The following is a 14,610-nucleotide window of genomic DNA, read 5'->3' on the forward strand; positions in this document are numbered from 1 at the left end:
AGCAAACCAAGGTCCACCCCCGCGTGACCCGATACTTGCATCTGCTGCGGTTTATGAATCTACAAGAATCCTGTTGCTGAAGAAGTGGGGTGCAAATTGCCAAGCCGCTGCCCGAAATGCTCTTACGCAGGAGTTCCACCGATCTCCGTCGCACTTTTGTCATTGCGCCAGAACACACGAATCTCGAGAGAAACAAATGCTTCGAATTCAAGCCATTGTTGTAACCGGCTTTGAGATTGCTTTGAGATAGCTACATCCCTAGCACGAATGCTGAGTAGAAGCGGAGGGAGTGCTGAGTAGAGTCATCAGCTACCACTCATCAGACATTTGAACTTGAGGTGAAGCGCAGCGAGGTCTCGGCCTGAGGGTTGCAGGGTTCATGCAGCCGTGGTGGATGGCGACGACACAGTGTTCCACTTGCTTCTGAGCACGGAGTAAACCTTGAGTCCTTCGAGTCGTCCTTCCGTTGCTGCCAATGCCACGCCATGGTGAAGCAACTAATTATGCTGTGCGCAGCCGTGGCCTTTTGGGACAGCGGCCCCAAAGCTCCAGTAGCAAATTACCCAGTAGTAATCTTTGTCGCAGGCAGATCCTGAAGTTGCGGAAAGGCGGGCAACGAACGAACACAAGGCCGGAGCGGAGAAAGGCAGAAGAGCAGTTGCCATTCACGACATCGGCAGGGACCAGGGTTGCTCGAGCGGACAAGCCTTCCTCGAGTTTGGGTCCACCGCTACTTTTCGGATCCAGAATTAACAGGCCCTCTCTGTCCCTTTGCTCCCCTCCTGGGCGATTCGCTGTCCGCCCGGTATCCCATTCGACATGGTTGGCCCACTTGTAATAAGAAAAGATAACGCTCTCTGCCGCTGTCTTAAATGTTCAACAGTGCTGTCTCTTAGCTATTTCAAACCAACCGCGCCCATCCAATCTTTTGTCTCTCGATGCCGATTGGATTCTCATCTCTAGCAAGAGATACGTAGTACATCAGCTCGTGCGTACATTAGGAGCTTTGCCGGTTCGCGCAGACTCCACGTCGTGACTCGGTCCCTCGTCACTTGCCGGGTTACCGAGTTCACTTCCCCGTTTGCTGGCCTTCTCAGGACAACTTCTCGGTTCCTCGCGTTTCACCACCGGCAACCGTCGTCACACCAGGGCACAGCGTGCTGAGAAGAAGAAGCCCCAGCTTACATTTTTTTGGTGGCCCCAGAAGGTGCGAGGAAGAACAGGCTGCTTTAAATATCTCGACGCGGGTGCCCCGACCCCCACTGCCCGCCTTACCCGCACCGCACCGCATTGTTGCGTCGTCAACCTGCATTGGGCACCCGCAACAGCAATTTCGCCATGGCGACAGACTTTATAATGCCCCGGATCCCGGGCCAGCAACAGCAACAGTCTTTCTATCCGCATCAGCACCATCGTCAACATCAACCGTATCGTCATCAACACCAGCCTTCGTTTCAGCCGACTCCCATCCCGACCGGCTACCATCCGTCTACACAGTACCATTCCCAGGTGTCGCCGCCCAGCACGTCCGGAAATGTCTCGCCGACCTCGCCCAAGAACTACATCACGCGCCAGATTCGACCCTTGTACGTCCCCGCCGTCCTGCGGCCCACCGAGTTTCCATCCAAGGCGCCGCCGGCCCGACCGAAGCCCGAAATCGAGGACGAGACCAGCGATGAGAGCTTGCGGCACAACAACAGCTTCATGAGCCTCGGCGGCCTCAGCGGGCTGAGCGGGCTGAGCGCATTCGGTCGGTTGAGCAGGAGGTCAACGGGCGACAGCACCAAGTCCGTGGACGGCAGCTGGAATCTCGACCTGTTCCCCAAGCCTACTGGGGCGCCCACTCGCAAGCACTGGAAGGTATGCCACGCGTCTCCGGGGTTGATAGCGCAGTGCCGCACGCAGGCAACTTGGTATTCCTGATGCTAACATTACCGTGACCACAGCCCGACCAGGAGTCCTCTGTGTGCGATCACGCGACATGCAAGAGATACTTCAGCTACTTCACCCGCCGCCACCACTGCCGCAAATGCGGCAACATCTTCTGCGACATGCACAGCGCCTTCGAGATCCCCCTCGACCAGGACGCAAACTACAACCCCCGGGGCGTGCCCAGCCGTGCCTGCGGCCACTGCTACTCGCAATTCAAAGAATGGCGCAGCAGGGCAAACAGCCAGTCTTCGAGCGAAGGCTCGTCCGATGCTAGCCGCCTCGACACTCCTGCCAGCCCCGTCGCAGCCTCTCCCACTGTCGCCGGCCTCGGCGTGCCCCTGCACACGCCCGATGCAGCCCACAGCGTCCCGAGGGACTGGAATTGGAGCACTTTCTAAGCTCCGCCACCGCCACCGATCCGGTGGCAAACACGCAACTCCCCATCCTCGGTTTGAGCGTCCCCCTTTTCCATTCCTGGTCGGGGAAACGGGTTCTCGATAGTTCTTTAATGACGCGTTTCCACGACTGCGCCTAAAACCCCGCGAGCACCGGTAACAGCGTGAACGCCGACAACGTGACGGAAAAATACCGGCGATACTTTACACCATTTAGACGGACGGGGAGAGAAAGAGATTTTTCGGAGGGGCGCGATTTAGAAAAATACAGACATTAGACTTGGGCGGCTAGAAGGGAGCCGTCACTGGAGATGATAATACCTGGTTAGATCCCCCTCTTTTTCCACTTTCTCAGAAGGACGGCATATATCTGGCAGGGTTTTCCTTATTTTCTTTTCTTTTTCTTTTTCTTTTTTCTCTCCATTTCCACCTACTTTTTTCCTATTGAGATACCAGAGGAGGGAGAGGAGGGAGAGACGGATATACCCCGTGTCGTGGAGACGGAAGTGGCAACGGTGGCGGTGCATTTTCCTACGGCAAATCTCTTTTCTCGTTTGGGAGATCTACACGTACCGCCTGGTTGAGTTTCTTCCCCATCTCAGATTCCTTTTTGTTTTTCTGCGTTGTTTTGCTTGCTTTTAGGGTGTTGCATCTGCCGCAACCTGTGGTTGTTGCGTTGGGAGCAAGGCGTTTCTTGCCGAGGCGTTCCGGGTTCATTGTCCTGGGGTTCTAGCTGATATTGCACCTTCGTTTTCCCTTGTTTTACTCCGTGAGACTCCTAGCGGAGATGAGGGAGCGGTACAGCGTGGATGACGGCGGATGATGGACGAAGGAGATGATCAAGGTGTTGGAGGGAGGATAGTTGATCCGCGGTATGTCCACTCTGTCAGGGATGTTTGGGCGCCATAACATCATAAGTAGGGTAATAATCATGAGTGTGATCGGTGGAAAACGAGTCGGTTAATTTCCGTCCGTGATGACCAAGTGACTAGAACCGGGTAAGCGGTACAGTAGCCCGCGTTGCTCATGCGCAGAGCTCATGGGTGAGGTTGGGGGTTTCCGATACGGATAGTGGTAACAGATATGAAGGCTCAATCATCGTATGTGGAGGTTTGGATATCATAGCCTATGCAAATCATCCATCTGAACCGATGGCTTCCAATCAACTGCTTCTCGTATTACCCCATGAGTTGGGTCTCTTGACGTCATGCCATGAAGGCGCGAGCACGTGCTAATGAACTTGCGCAGCTCGAGTCCCCCTTGTTCCCTCGTTGTTGGGAATCTTACCCAATTATCGCGATGCATAAAGTTGTATGTTAAATCTTTGTTACACTGGCCCGATAATGATCTTGACCTTTTGAATTTTCCCAACCCAGTACCGCTAATTACCCTTCGATAGAGTAGGTTTATGTACAATGCAAAAATGACCGCTGAAATGCTCACCACATGATCCGCTTTATCTAACTCCAGATCCTCAACCCCAACCGGTTCCATCAGATATGAATGCCCACTTCCGTGCGGTTCCCCCTTTCCACCGCAGATTCGCAAAAGATCGCCGCTGGGCGTGCCGCACGTGTCTCTACCATGGCCCCTGCCTGTTCATGAACTCATCACGCTTCATGAATGCAGAGAATCAGACACCTATCCCTCCGTATCTGACCCTCGTTGATGTGCCTCTCGCTCCCACCCAACTAGATGGGCCCCGGTTTTCCACCCCGCTATGTCAAAAGTCGCTCGCGCGATCGGAAATGAGTCTGATCTTTTGTTCGGTTGCTGTAAATGTAGCCCACCATGCCGGCATGGGTTAAGCCGTGTTGATTGTGAGGCGTGCTCTGTGCGTCAATTCATTCAACGCCTGCTCCGCAACACCCGGCCGCTGGCCTTCTTAGTTTCGCCAGCAATCGCCTCTTCATTGCTCTCGCCGTAGACCTCGCGTTCAACATTCTTGGCTGCCTCCCAGCCGGCCTTCTCAGCCATCTGGACGTTGCTCAGGCGACGGGCCGCGGTACCGTTGGCGCCCCTCTTCCCGGTCTGCTTGCTGGCAGCGTTGCTGCGGCGGGTATAACTCTCGATGAAGAAGGAAACGAAGAGGTAGGTAAGCGGGGCGAGATAGAGAACGTTGAGCCAGATAGCGAACGTCGGGCCGCTCGAGGTGATGCAGGACATGGTCTGGCGTGCATACGTGCCCTTAACACTGTTGAGGACGCCAGCGGCTACGGCAACTACGGAGCCGTTGGCTGCGGCAGAGGCGGTAGCAGGAGCGCCAGTCTCGGAGGCAGAGATGACGGGGATGGTGTAGCTGATGAAGGAATGCACCATGGCGCACGAGGCACCGACGAGGAACTGCGTGATTTGCATCGACGTCAAGGTGCGCTTGATGATCATGGGCACGCGGATGTTGAAGGCTGTTACGGTGTAGTATGTGTACTATCGCACATCAAGTCAGTTCCTCTGCTCCATCCGTTTTGCAAGTCAAAACACGCGTCGACAAGGGGAAAACTCACCATGATAGCGTGGATGAACGAGTTGAAAAAGACAAAGATCCAGATGGGGACCGACATGTAGCGCATGCCGGCCCACATGCACATCATAGCTCCGGCGTGGTGATACGTCTGGAGGGTTGAGCTGAGCTTGCCCTTGGCGAGGATGATGAGCGTGTCGAAGACTTCATAGAACTTGCTGAGGTAGAACAGCCATCCGTAGAAGGCGAGACCCTCGTTCCAGATGCGCCCAGCAGCGAACCGGCTCGGAGTGCCGTCTTGGGCCAGCGCCGGCTCGGGCGAGTACGACTGCCACGAGTTGGTCGCTTCGTTGAAGAAGACGGCGTTGCCCAGGCCGCCCGGTCCGTTCACCTGGCACGCCGAGTCGAGGAAACCAGCAATGCCGTGGGGCCCCAGAGGGTTGACCATGGTGCGCCGCAGAGCTCCCAGCATCCCCCACCATGTCCATGCAGAGTAGACGGCCAGGAAGACATTGTGAGCAATGACAAACCACCGGAAAGCGAGCGTCTTGCTAATGGCCCAGGGCTTCTTGCCCGTAGACTTGTTGTAGACATTAAGGGCCTTGGCGGTCACGGCGTAGACGGCGGCGATGGTGATGGGAACCTTGGGATCGAGGAAGGCATGGTAGATGTGGTCTGGGATGTCAACCGGGGGTGCGAAGGATGTGCTGCCGGCGGGAGGCGGGGGTATGAATCCCGAGCCGGAATTGGGTGGGAAACGGAAGAGAGATGAGGAAGGTAGCGACACTGTAACCGATTCGAAGGCCATTTTTGCGTCAATCGTCGTCGTCCTGGCCTGATCAACGCAATTGGGGGGTTATCGAGAGAGTTTTCCAGGAGATGATGGCGTGGTGGATGGGCAATCGTTCTGTTTAAAAAGTTCCCAACGCTTTTTTCTCACAGCTTCCCGCCAATCTGCACGTAACACTGAGCAGGGGTCCTGAGAGCGGGCAGGGTGCCGCCCAAACCGCAATGGGGAGAACAGACACGGCGAACAGGACGATGGATGTCTCCGTAAAGTCCTGTATTCGGCACACAGAATGGCAAAGAAACAAATGAGAAGGACGGAGAGGTAGAGAAGGCAAACGAATGGGAGTGGCTCGGAATCTCGCAGATATACGTATAAGCAGCGGGGTCTCGGATGTTTACCTGATACTTATTCACTTGGAACGCATTTGTTTCCCTCGGCATCCCTGGCTACCACCCAGCATCGGCAAGGCCTAGCCCTCCGGACGAAAGCAATCAATCGGATTGCGCATCGTGGGTCTTGAAGCGCTACGAACAGCATTGCGACGGACGAACAGGCACGAAGGACTCACAAGTGGCACGCAAAAACATCAATGTCAAGGGATCCCACAGAACCACCGGAAATCGCGCGATCTGTTTAGTACAAAACCTGCAAGAAGATATGTCCCAATTGGTTACCATGCCATGTTGGCACCATCGTGGAAATATCGTCGACGTCGTCTTCCCCAACGAGGCGAAACTGGATTTGAGATGGCAAGATCGAGTACCTTTTTTTCGCCGCGATAGAACCAACCATGGCTCTTGCTTGTCAAAGCCCTTGGCGGGTAGCGGAGTTACCGCCCTCAAGGCGAAAACCGACCCAAGCAGCAACCCCTTGGAATGTGATGACCAGAGATTTCAACACCTTTCTGGGGCTATCACATGCTCCTTGCCCAAAGGGAAATTCACGAAATCCATGACAATCCGTTCAGCGATCCGGGGATATGCTCCAGCATGGCGGTTTTGTCTGCCGAGGTTGGACATGACGGCCACTTCTTATTCGTCAATTTCATTCAACAAAAAAACAGAGCGCTCCCCACTCCTCCCCAACAGCCCCCAAAGGCCGCATGATGGCACCGCAGCCTCCCGCTTCCCCGGGACTTGCTTGCAGCCATCGCGGCCGTCTTGGCATAACCTTCCTCCAAGGCTCAACCTCGTCAAACCCCCGCAGTCCGCAGCCTACCTACGTAGCGCAGCATGTACAGATCACGCTCCGTCACATTCGCTGATGTTTCTGGATGGGAAACACTGGTACTGTGCCCTATATGTTTCTTTCGGTTATTAATAGCCTTCAATATCAGCAGGATCCGGTCGTCGATGGAACTCGGTGTCAACCCAAGTGGGCTTTCACCCAGCACTCGCGCCGAACAATTTCCGCCTGGCGTCCGTCTCCATCTCCATCAGCGCCCAAGCCTCAACCGACCGACGCTCCGGAGATGCCGAATGAGGCCGACCCGACCCTAAATCGCAAGCAGAGGGTCTGGTTTGCGATAACTCAACTGCTCTGCTCTGGTTCTGGCACAGGTCGGCTGTTTCATCCGAGAATCGCTTTTACCTCTTCGTGGTGAGTCATGCCGTCAGTCTAATAAAGGGGGATGATAACTGTCGATTGTTGTGTGTCGAGGTCCGGGGAGCAAGTTGCCCTGGTCAAGGCGTGTGCTGATTGGCTCAGACCCCGGGTTTCAGTCGCAAAACGGTAGGTGGTGGCCCGTGCCCATTTTCTCAAGTTCTATCACTGCAAAGCTGGGACAATTCGTTGGATTTTATGTCCTTTTCCAACAGTGAGGGTGCGGCATCAGCACATCAACTTGCTATGGCAAGGTGTGCGGATAAGGTGTAGGAATACATATCTACACACGCATACATATCAAAACAAGGGGAAGAGCATAAACAACAAACAACCGGACAGACAAAGCTGGGCAGCCACAAAAGTAGGTTCCTACAGCCCAGATCGGCCCAAAACAACATGTGTAGACAGAGCCACCCCTGATCAGAAGGCGAGCAACAGGTGTAGAAAAGGCGTAGAATACAATGCCCTGTCCAAAGACGAATGGCTGAGATGTACTTAAGGTGCAAAACAAAACTGGGTCCATCGCAGGAATCAGCTACCAAGCCGAGACTTCTTAGCAATCGCTGGCTGGATTTAGCCCACCCCTCTGGTTATCAAGGGGAATCACTCAACAAGGAGTGAGGGGATGGGATAAAAAGCTAAAATACACATACAACACCGAGAATTCGCTGGTCGTCACCGACCCAACTACTAGTTCGGCGGTCGGTAGCTTGTCTAAGGGAGAGCGGACGGGATCCCGAATTTTCTACCGCCTATGGCCGTATGTAACAGGGAAATACGGAAAGGAGATGTATATGAGAGTGCTGAATCTTCGAATGCCGCTTGTGGCCTTCGACGGGACTATAAAGTATTCCGCAATATTGAACTCACTTGTTTCGATTTGGTGTGTCATATAGCGGGCGCAAATAGAGCCCTCCGTTCGATTCTGTAAAGTGCACTGTAATCCTAATCTAGAAAAACCGTTTCCCTTGGCTGGTCAAGGATTTGTCGGAGAAAGTACTGCAGGGCCTGATAGCTATATCACGGCGATCAGTTCCCCTGATGTAGACTTATATACGGAAATACAAAGCCGCGCGCTTCGCTGGCTTAGTGTGCAAAAGTAAGAGGGATGGACCGAGTTCCATATGCCTGTCGTGTTGCGGGCGGGTGGTTCCGTGCTGTTCAGAGACCCGAGACTCCCAAGATTCCAACTGGAGTTGTCACCGCCCTCCATGAAGGAACCTAGAGAGGAACCGCTGGGTCTGCAATCACCGCCATGTTGGTCGTGTCTTTCCAACGGGCGCTTCTCCCTCCAGGCGAGGACAGGATACTACACTCCGATGGGCCAATAAGATGACGAGCAACGCGATGCATACGCCCGAACACAACTCCAAGGTCATCAAGATATGCTGATGTACATGCATCATAAGTCCCTCGGATTCAGGCGTCTTCTCTCAGCCTTGTGGGGTCTGCAGTCCGGGGCTCTCCACGTCAGTTTTCCGTACTTCCTCGACTTGAGTAGTCCAGCTTGATTGCTCGCATGTTCTAGGGAGCCGGCGAGGTCCGGGTCCGTCTGGGCCGGAAAGTAAGGAACTCGCAGAGCGGTCGATGAAGCCCACGGTGGATTGATGATCAAATGGGTTTCACAAGATTGGATGATGTGACAGCTAATTTGGTGCCAAGGAATAGGTAATCCGGGGGACCGGTCTCAAGGCTGAAGCGATGGCGGACCACCGCCTACGTGCAACACAAGCATACCGGTGGTTTTTATGGGCATTGAAGCGCCCGGTGTTGGTGAGATAATTGACGGCTGATTTCGAGAAGCACCACGATCTTGACAAACCACCCCACAGCAAATGCATGTATTGAGTATTTCTGAACGTCCTCCGCCGGTTACAGAGAGGCATTAGTTGCTATTCTAAAGGGCCGGAACCGGTCTCGGAGCCACGCCCTGCAGCGGGATTTACGGGCCTGCCGATGCCCCGCATCTCACGTCACAGCAGCAGCAACGCAGCGCTGGGTGACTCAAAGCAGGGGTGCCCCACCAGCCCCGCGCATCACTGTTCAGCAGCTTTAAACGTCCACAGCAGAAATTTCTCCGCTGGCTCGACCGGATTGCGAATTGGACTGCTCCTTGCCATTCTTGGCCTCCTTTGAACATGGTGACCATTATTCTGGGCTCCCAATGGGGTAGGTGCAACGCTTGCGGTGGGAAGATCTCTGAACCGGCTGCTAACTCGAGATCTTTGTGGTCAGGGGATGAGGGCAAGGGAAAGCTCAGCGATATTCTCTGCCAAAAGGCCCAGGTTTGCGCCCGCGCCGCCGGTGGGCATAATGCGGGTCACTCCGTCGTGTGAGTTCACATGTACGGGCATCACGGCGTGAGTGTGAGGCTAATTGACTACATCTGCAGTGCTAATGGCGTTTCCTATGAGTACGATACTCCCAATCTCCTTTTCGAAACCCCTGAACCAGCCGTTGACTCCTCGCCAGCTTCCATCTCCTGCCCTCGGGCCTGGTCAATCCGAATTGCATCAACTTGATCGGCTCGGGTGTTGTCTTTAATGTCCAGGCTTTCTTTAAGGAACTTGCGGCCCTTGAGGAGAAGGGACTGAATCACGCCCGCGAGAAACTCCTCGTCAGCGACCGCGCCCAGGTGAACCTCGAACTGCACGCCCGTGTCGACGGCCTGGAAGAGAAGGAACTCGCGGGCAACAAGATTGGGACCACGGGCCGCGGTATCGGCCCCTCGTACTCCAACAAGGCGGCCCGGAACGGGATACGGGTCCACGAGATCTTCGACCAGGAGCAATTCGAGGCGAAGCTGCGCAAGTTGGCGGCTGGCTACAAGAAGCGGTTCGGTGACTTGCTGGAGTATGATGTTGAGGAGGAGATTGCGCGCTTTCGCGAATACCGCCAGAAGCTGCCCGAGTTTGTCGTCGATGCTGTTAACTTCATGCAGACGGCCCAAGCGAGGGGCGTCAACATCCTGATCGAGGGCGCAAACGCGCTAATGCTGGATATTGATTACGGTGGGATATTCCCACGCCCCATGGGGACACCCAGAGATATCGCTAACAGTCATCGCCCTAGGCACATATCCGTTCGTCACTAGCAGCAACACTGGGCTTGGTGGTGTCATCACCGGACTGGCAGTCAACCCCAGGAAAATTAAGTGGGTTACGGAGACATGCACACGCATCGAGAACATAGGCTAATAATCTTTGCTTCTAGGGAGATTATTGGGTTAGTTCTCTTGCTCGTGATTTTCTTTGGCGTGTTTACTGATTCATTGCTAGTGTTGCCAAGGCCTACACTGTACGTCTCTGTTTCTGCTGATTCCATAATCCATGGTTAACCGTCACTAACGGTAAAACAGACCAGGGTAGGAGAAGGTATCTTCAAGACTGAGGATGTTGGTGAGGCCGGCCAGAAACTGCAGCAGATCGGCCGTGAATGGGGCGTCTCCACCGGCAGGAAACGCAGGTGTGGATGGCTCGACCTCGTGGTCCTGAAGTACTCGGCGTCGGTGAATTACTATACCGCCTGGAACCTGACGAGTATGTTTCATTGAAAGTGGGATGGTGGGAGTAGGAACTGACAAATTGTGTAGAACTCGACGTCCTCGACACCTTCCCGACCATCAAGGTCGCCGTTGCCTATAAGGACCCCCAGTTGGGCCATGAGCTTGAATACTTCCCTGCGGATCTTGGATTCCTCGAGACGTGCGAGGTTGTCTACAAGGAGTTTGAGGGTTGGCAAACGGCGACAACAGCGGTGAAGAAATTCGTACGCTAATCATTGGCCCCCTCTGGAAATGTGTCTGCCCTTACTAATGCTATATAGGAGGACCTACCGCGGCAAGCACAGGCATACGTCAAATTCGTTGAAGAATATACAGGCGTCCCCGTGAAATGGATTGGGACAGGCCGTAAGAACCACCCTTCCTCTGAGGCTACAAGTGGGAGCTTCTGGTCTGGATCACTACTAACACTGGAGGTCGTAGCGTCGCGGGATGACATGATATACTTATAACAGGCAACTTTGCTTCCCCCGGAGGCTGATTGATGAGTGATGGCATTGTCGAAGGGGCATAACAGCTAGATCATTGGCGTTTAGCTTTTGTCTTGCACGGCAGGAAATACTCTGCTTTAGGCCCAGTTTCTCTCAACTGTTACACTTGGCCAACGCCTGCGGGGCCGTACACGACCACACCAGGCCGCGCACCAGCGGTGGGATTGAACTTCTTGTGAGGAGAATTATGAGCTTCCCTACGAGGCGTATGGACGCTTAAGGGTGTGATGGGTGACAGGGAGATCCGAAAGAAGCTCAACATATAAGGAAACGTAGAGATAATAGATTTCCGGTCTAATCTTGCATCTCGAAAGATACGCAACAAAGCTAAGGACTAGACTCGGATACTTCAATCTAACCATCGCCCAGAGTCAATAAGGGGCCGAGATGGAGCATAACCCTAACCCTTTGACTTCTCTTCGGAACACCAAGACGCAGCTGCCTGCCAGGTGGTCCAAAATTTGTCCTCTTTCGCGCCAAAATTTTCCTCATTCTTCTCCCTGAAACAAGCCCTGTTAACGATGCTCTCCTAACCTCACGATGTCTGCAACTAACTGCCAAGCAATCTGCGTGCGGGGCGGATGATGCAAAGAGTTTGTCTATCTCGACAACTTTGGCTGACAAGGAGGTGGACGAGCACTGCTTTGCTCGTACGAGCACACACAATGTGCTGGACACTGGGAGAATGGGGAATGTTCCACAATCGCCATTGCAGCACGCAGTGCAGTTATCTATGGTGTGGTTGTCGGGGCCTCTCACGAGTTCCCTATGTCATGCCGTCTTCTGCCTGATTCGTTCAGCCATCCCGCCCCCGCGGCTGTCCTTGAGCCAGGATGCGCTACCAAACCTCCCGGGTTGGAGCGTATAAGACGAGAGCCAGGAAACCTGTGTTTCCTGCAATGTTTTTTGAGTACGGGACCTTCTCTTCTTCGGTGGGGGCTTTCGTAATTTATCTGTTGCAACACGTCTCGCCTCCGTTTCACGGCATGAGAGCATCTAGTTTCCGTAGGTAGTCGGGTGATCCTTTTTTTTTTTTTTTTCTTATTAGAGGAGTCCTATTGATCATAATGTTCTACCCTTCTTTTAAAAATATTTTGTAGAACCCAATACCCCCAAAAAAGAACCATGTCCCAGAACGCCATACCATGCTCAAGATCCCTCATAATTCAACGCCCTCATAGAACAACCAAACCAACCCCCAAAAACACCACCAGCGCTACGGCCCTCAACCCCTCGGGCCCATCCATCAACCTTAATTTTGACCTCATTCCAGCCGCGGCCGATGACGACGACACCACCTGGTTCTCGCCAGACGTGTCCCTCCCAGCGGCAACAATCCCGTTCACGCGGTCGGCCGTCTCAACGGCCGGGCCCCGGTCGTAGAAATCCACCAGCACAAACACGGGCCTCACCCCCCACTCGGACTGGCAGGTCTGGACGTGCAGGCCCAGCGCCCCGGTCTGGGACGTTGACGGGCTGTTGGTGATGTCGATGTCCCCCGCGTTCGGCACCATGATGTCGGCCGTGATGCTGGTGTACGCAAAGTGGTTGACGAGCGGCAGCATCCCCGCCGCGATGGCTGCCGCCGCCGAACCCGCCGACGAGGGGCGGTCCAGGGTGCACGTGAAGCCTGACAGGGAGGTGACGTCGAAGGGGGTCTCGAAGACGTGGGTAAACTCGGAGAGAAGGTAAGGATACTGCGGGTTGGCGTCGACCGAGGCGATGAAGGTAACCAAGCGCCTGCCCGACGTGATCATCTCCTGAAGGGTGGGCCAGCCGTTGCCCGAGGGGACGAAGCCGTAGGTGGAGATACCAGAGCCCTCGAAGGCGGCGCCGAAGGAGGAGACGGGTTGGTTATCGGCGTTGACGAGGAGGAGGGTGACGACTTCGTTGGGGTGGGCATCGAGCCAGAATTTGATCCGGGAGAGCCAGGACTCGAGGGAACCGGCGTCGAGGAGCTCGCAGAGGGTGTGACAGAGCTGAAGGGTCCCGTTGGAGAGGTGGACCTGGGCTTGGAGGAGGCGGATGCCCGAGGAGAGGGCGACGGTGGCGTTGAAGAACTGATTGCCTGCGAGACTATTGCCGGTGCTCTCGTCGCGGACGAAGGCGCTGTTGTGTGCGCCCATGTGTGTGACGTTGTTGTACGCGCGGGAACATAGCGCTGGTGAGTTGTTGCATGCTATTGTGGCAGCCGATGTGCTCGAGGGCAGCTGGGCAGAAGTTACCGCTTGTGGACTGGCGAGGACAACCGGTGGCAGTGTCCAGAGGGCCGCGAGGGCCCGGAGCGGTGATAATCGGACCATGATGCAGTGTGGTCAGAACATCTACGTGTAATTTGTCTGCAGAAGAGCAGATGGCGCGAGACTTGTCCAAGGCCGGAATCGTTGGCACTTATTAACGTCAACGAGGAACACGGGAAAAAAGAAGACTAACGAAAGTTAAAACAATAAGGCTGGCGGACTCCACAGCCGCATAGCCCGGCATAAGGGAGACACATCCGCGCGGTTGCCCCATGTGGCTGGGATCAGCTAAGGCAATTCGCAGAGCGTCTTCCCCGGCATGCGACACGAGGCATGAAAGCCGTCTCAGACTAGGAGTCCCGGCGGGTCGAGGCCCCTGGCTCGGCAGACACGGGAGCTGCGCCTCAATCACTGACGACGCCCATCTGCTGTTTCGGGACAGGACGTGCAACACCAGCTTGTTTGTCCGTCAGCAGAGCGCGTGGATCTGGTGGATCTTCTCATTGTTTGGCTGTCGGCTGTCCAGTGGCTGGGCGGAGGCCGAGATCCTGCAGCTTCCAAAGAAAAAAAGCTGGGGGTTGAAGCTGAGGACGGAGACGTCAACAGAAGGCGACACGGAGTACATCTCGAACTACGCAATGCTGCAAAGGTAAATAAGAAAACAAACAAATAAATCGGAGAGCAATCTCCCTTCTCTCCCGGCGAGAAAACGTGATTCCATCATCGAGATCACATTCACTTCCCATTCCGGTGGAATGTTATGTAGTCGGAATCTAGACGTCACTCCGCAATGCAGGGCTGAGGTTGGGCTGGAGCCCCTCCCCACCCCCCCTGCACCCACTCCTAACGGCTTCTCCCTCATCCGGTTTAGCCTACCATCCCCTAACGGATCGCTCCGTTCACCAAGTCTCGGTTACGAAATTCAAGTTCCACATCGCCGCTGGGGAATTCAAAACCAAATCTCCTGGGTAAACACATCCCTTGGTCAGATACGAATGCCAGCTGACTAAGAAAGCTTCATCAACTGCTGCGCAGTAAATTAAGTATTTGGCAGCCGTTTCTATGCAGAAGTACAGTACTAGTACGCAGTGAACCGAACATACGCGGTTCGTGCAACATTGTAGATCAAAAAGG

General features: G+C 54.6%; 4 protein-coding genes and 1 non-coding gene across 5 annotated transcripts; 3 read left to right on the plus strand and 2 right to left on the minus strand.

Moving 5' to 3' along the window:
• Positions 1-1,338: 1,338 nt before the first annotated feature.
• On the plus strand, positions 1,339-2,330 carry PIB2 (Zn finger protein; the record flags this gene model as incomplete). The annotated part of the gene is made up of 2 exons (XM_071065918.1): positions 1,339-1,860; positions 1,947-2,330. 2 exons carry the CDS (start codon positions 1,339-1,341, stop codon positions 2,328-2,330), a joined length of 906 nt encoding a protein of 301 aa, XP_070922019.1.
• Positions 2,331-4,175: 1,845 nt separating this feature from the next.
• On the minus strand, positions 4,176-5,596 carry MFIFM68171_10500 (uncharacterized protein; the record flags this gene model as incomplete). Its single annotated transcript, XM_071065919.1, has 2 exons — positions 4,176-4,754; positions 4,832-5,596. 2 exons carry the CDS (start codon positions 5,594-5,596, stop codon positions 4,176-4,178), a joined length of 1,344 nt encoding a protein of 447 aa, XP_070922020.1.
• A 2,236-nt stretch (positions 5,597-7,832) lies between these two features.
• MP_IFM68171_r74 lies at positions 7,833-7,947 on the plus strand. The gene has a single exon (XR_011606021.1). It is a non-coding gene; the product is annotated as a 5S ribosomal RNA (ribosomal RNA).
• A 1,374-nt stretch (positions 7,948-9,321) lies between these two features.
• ADE12 (Adenylosuccinate synthase) lies at positions 9,322-11,197 on the plus strand (the record flags this gene model as incomplete). The annotated part of the gene is made up of 11 exons (XM_071065920.1): positions 9,322-9,352; positions 9,419-9,515; positions 9,576-9,596; positions 9,656-10,194; positions 10,256-10,337; positions 10,397-10,408; positions 10,462-10,480; positions 10,542-10,722; positions 10,776-10,951; positions 11,009-11,093; positions 11,169-11,197. The coding sequence occupies 11 exons, from the start codon at positions 9,322-9,324 to the stop codon at positions 11,195-11,197; spliced, it is 1,272 nt and encodes a 423-aa protein (XP_070922021.1).
• A 1,214-nt stretch (positions 11,198-12,411) lies between these two features.
• On the minus strand, positions 12,412-13,539 carry MFIFM68171_10502 (uncharacterized protein; the record flags this gene model as incomplete). Its single annotated transcript, XM_071065921.1, has 1 exon — positions 12,412-13,539. The coding sequence occupies one exon, from the start codon at positions 13,537-13,539 to the stop codon at positions 12,412-12,414; it is 1,128 nt and encodes a 375-aa protein (XP_070922022.1).
• Between the last annotated feature and the right edge of the window lie 1,071 nt (positions 13,540-14,610).

Source organism: Madurella fahalii (genome assembly GCF_045866475.1).
Source record: "Madurella fahalii IFM 68171 DNA, scaffold_6, whole genome shotgun sequence".
Taxonomy (NCBI): domain Eukaryota; kingdom Fungi; phylum Ascomycota; class Sordariomycetes; order Sordariales; genus Madurella; species Madurella fahalii.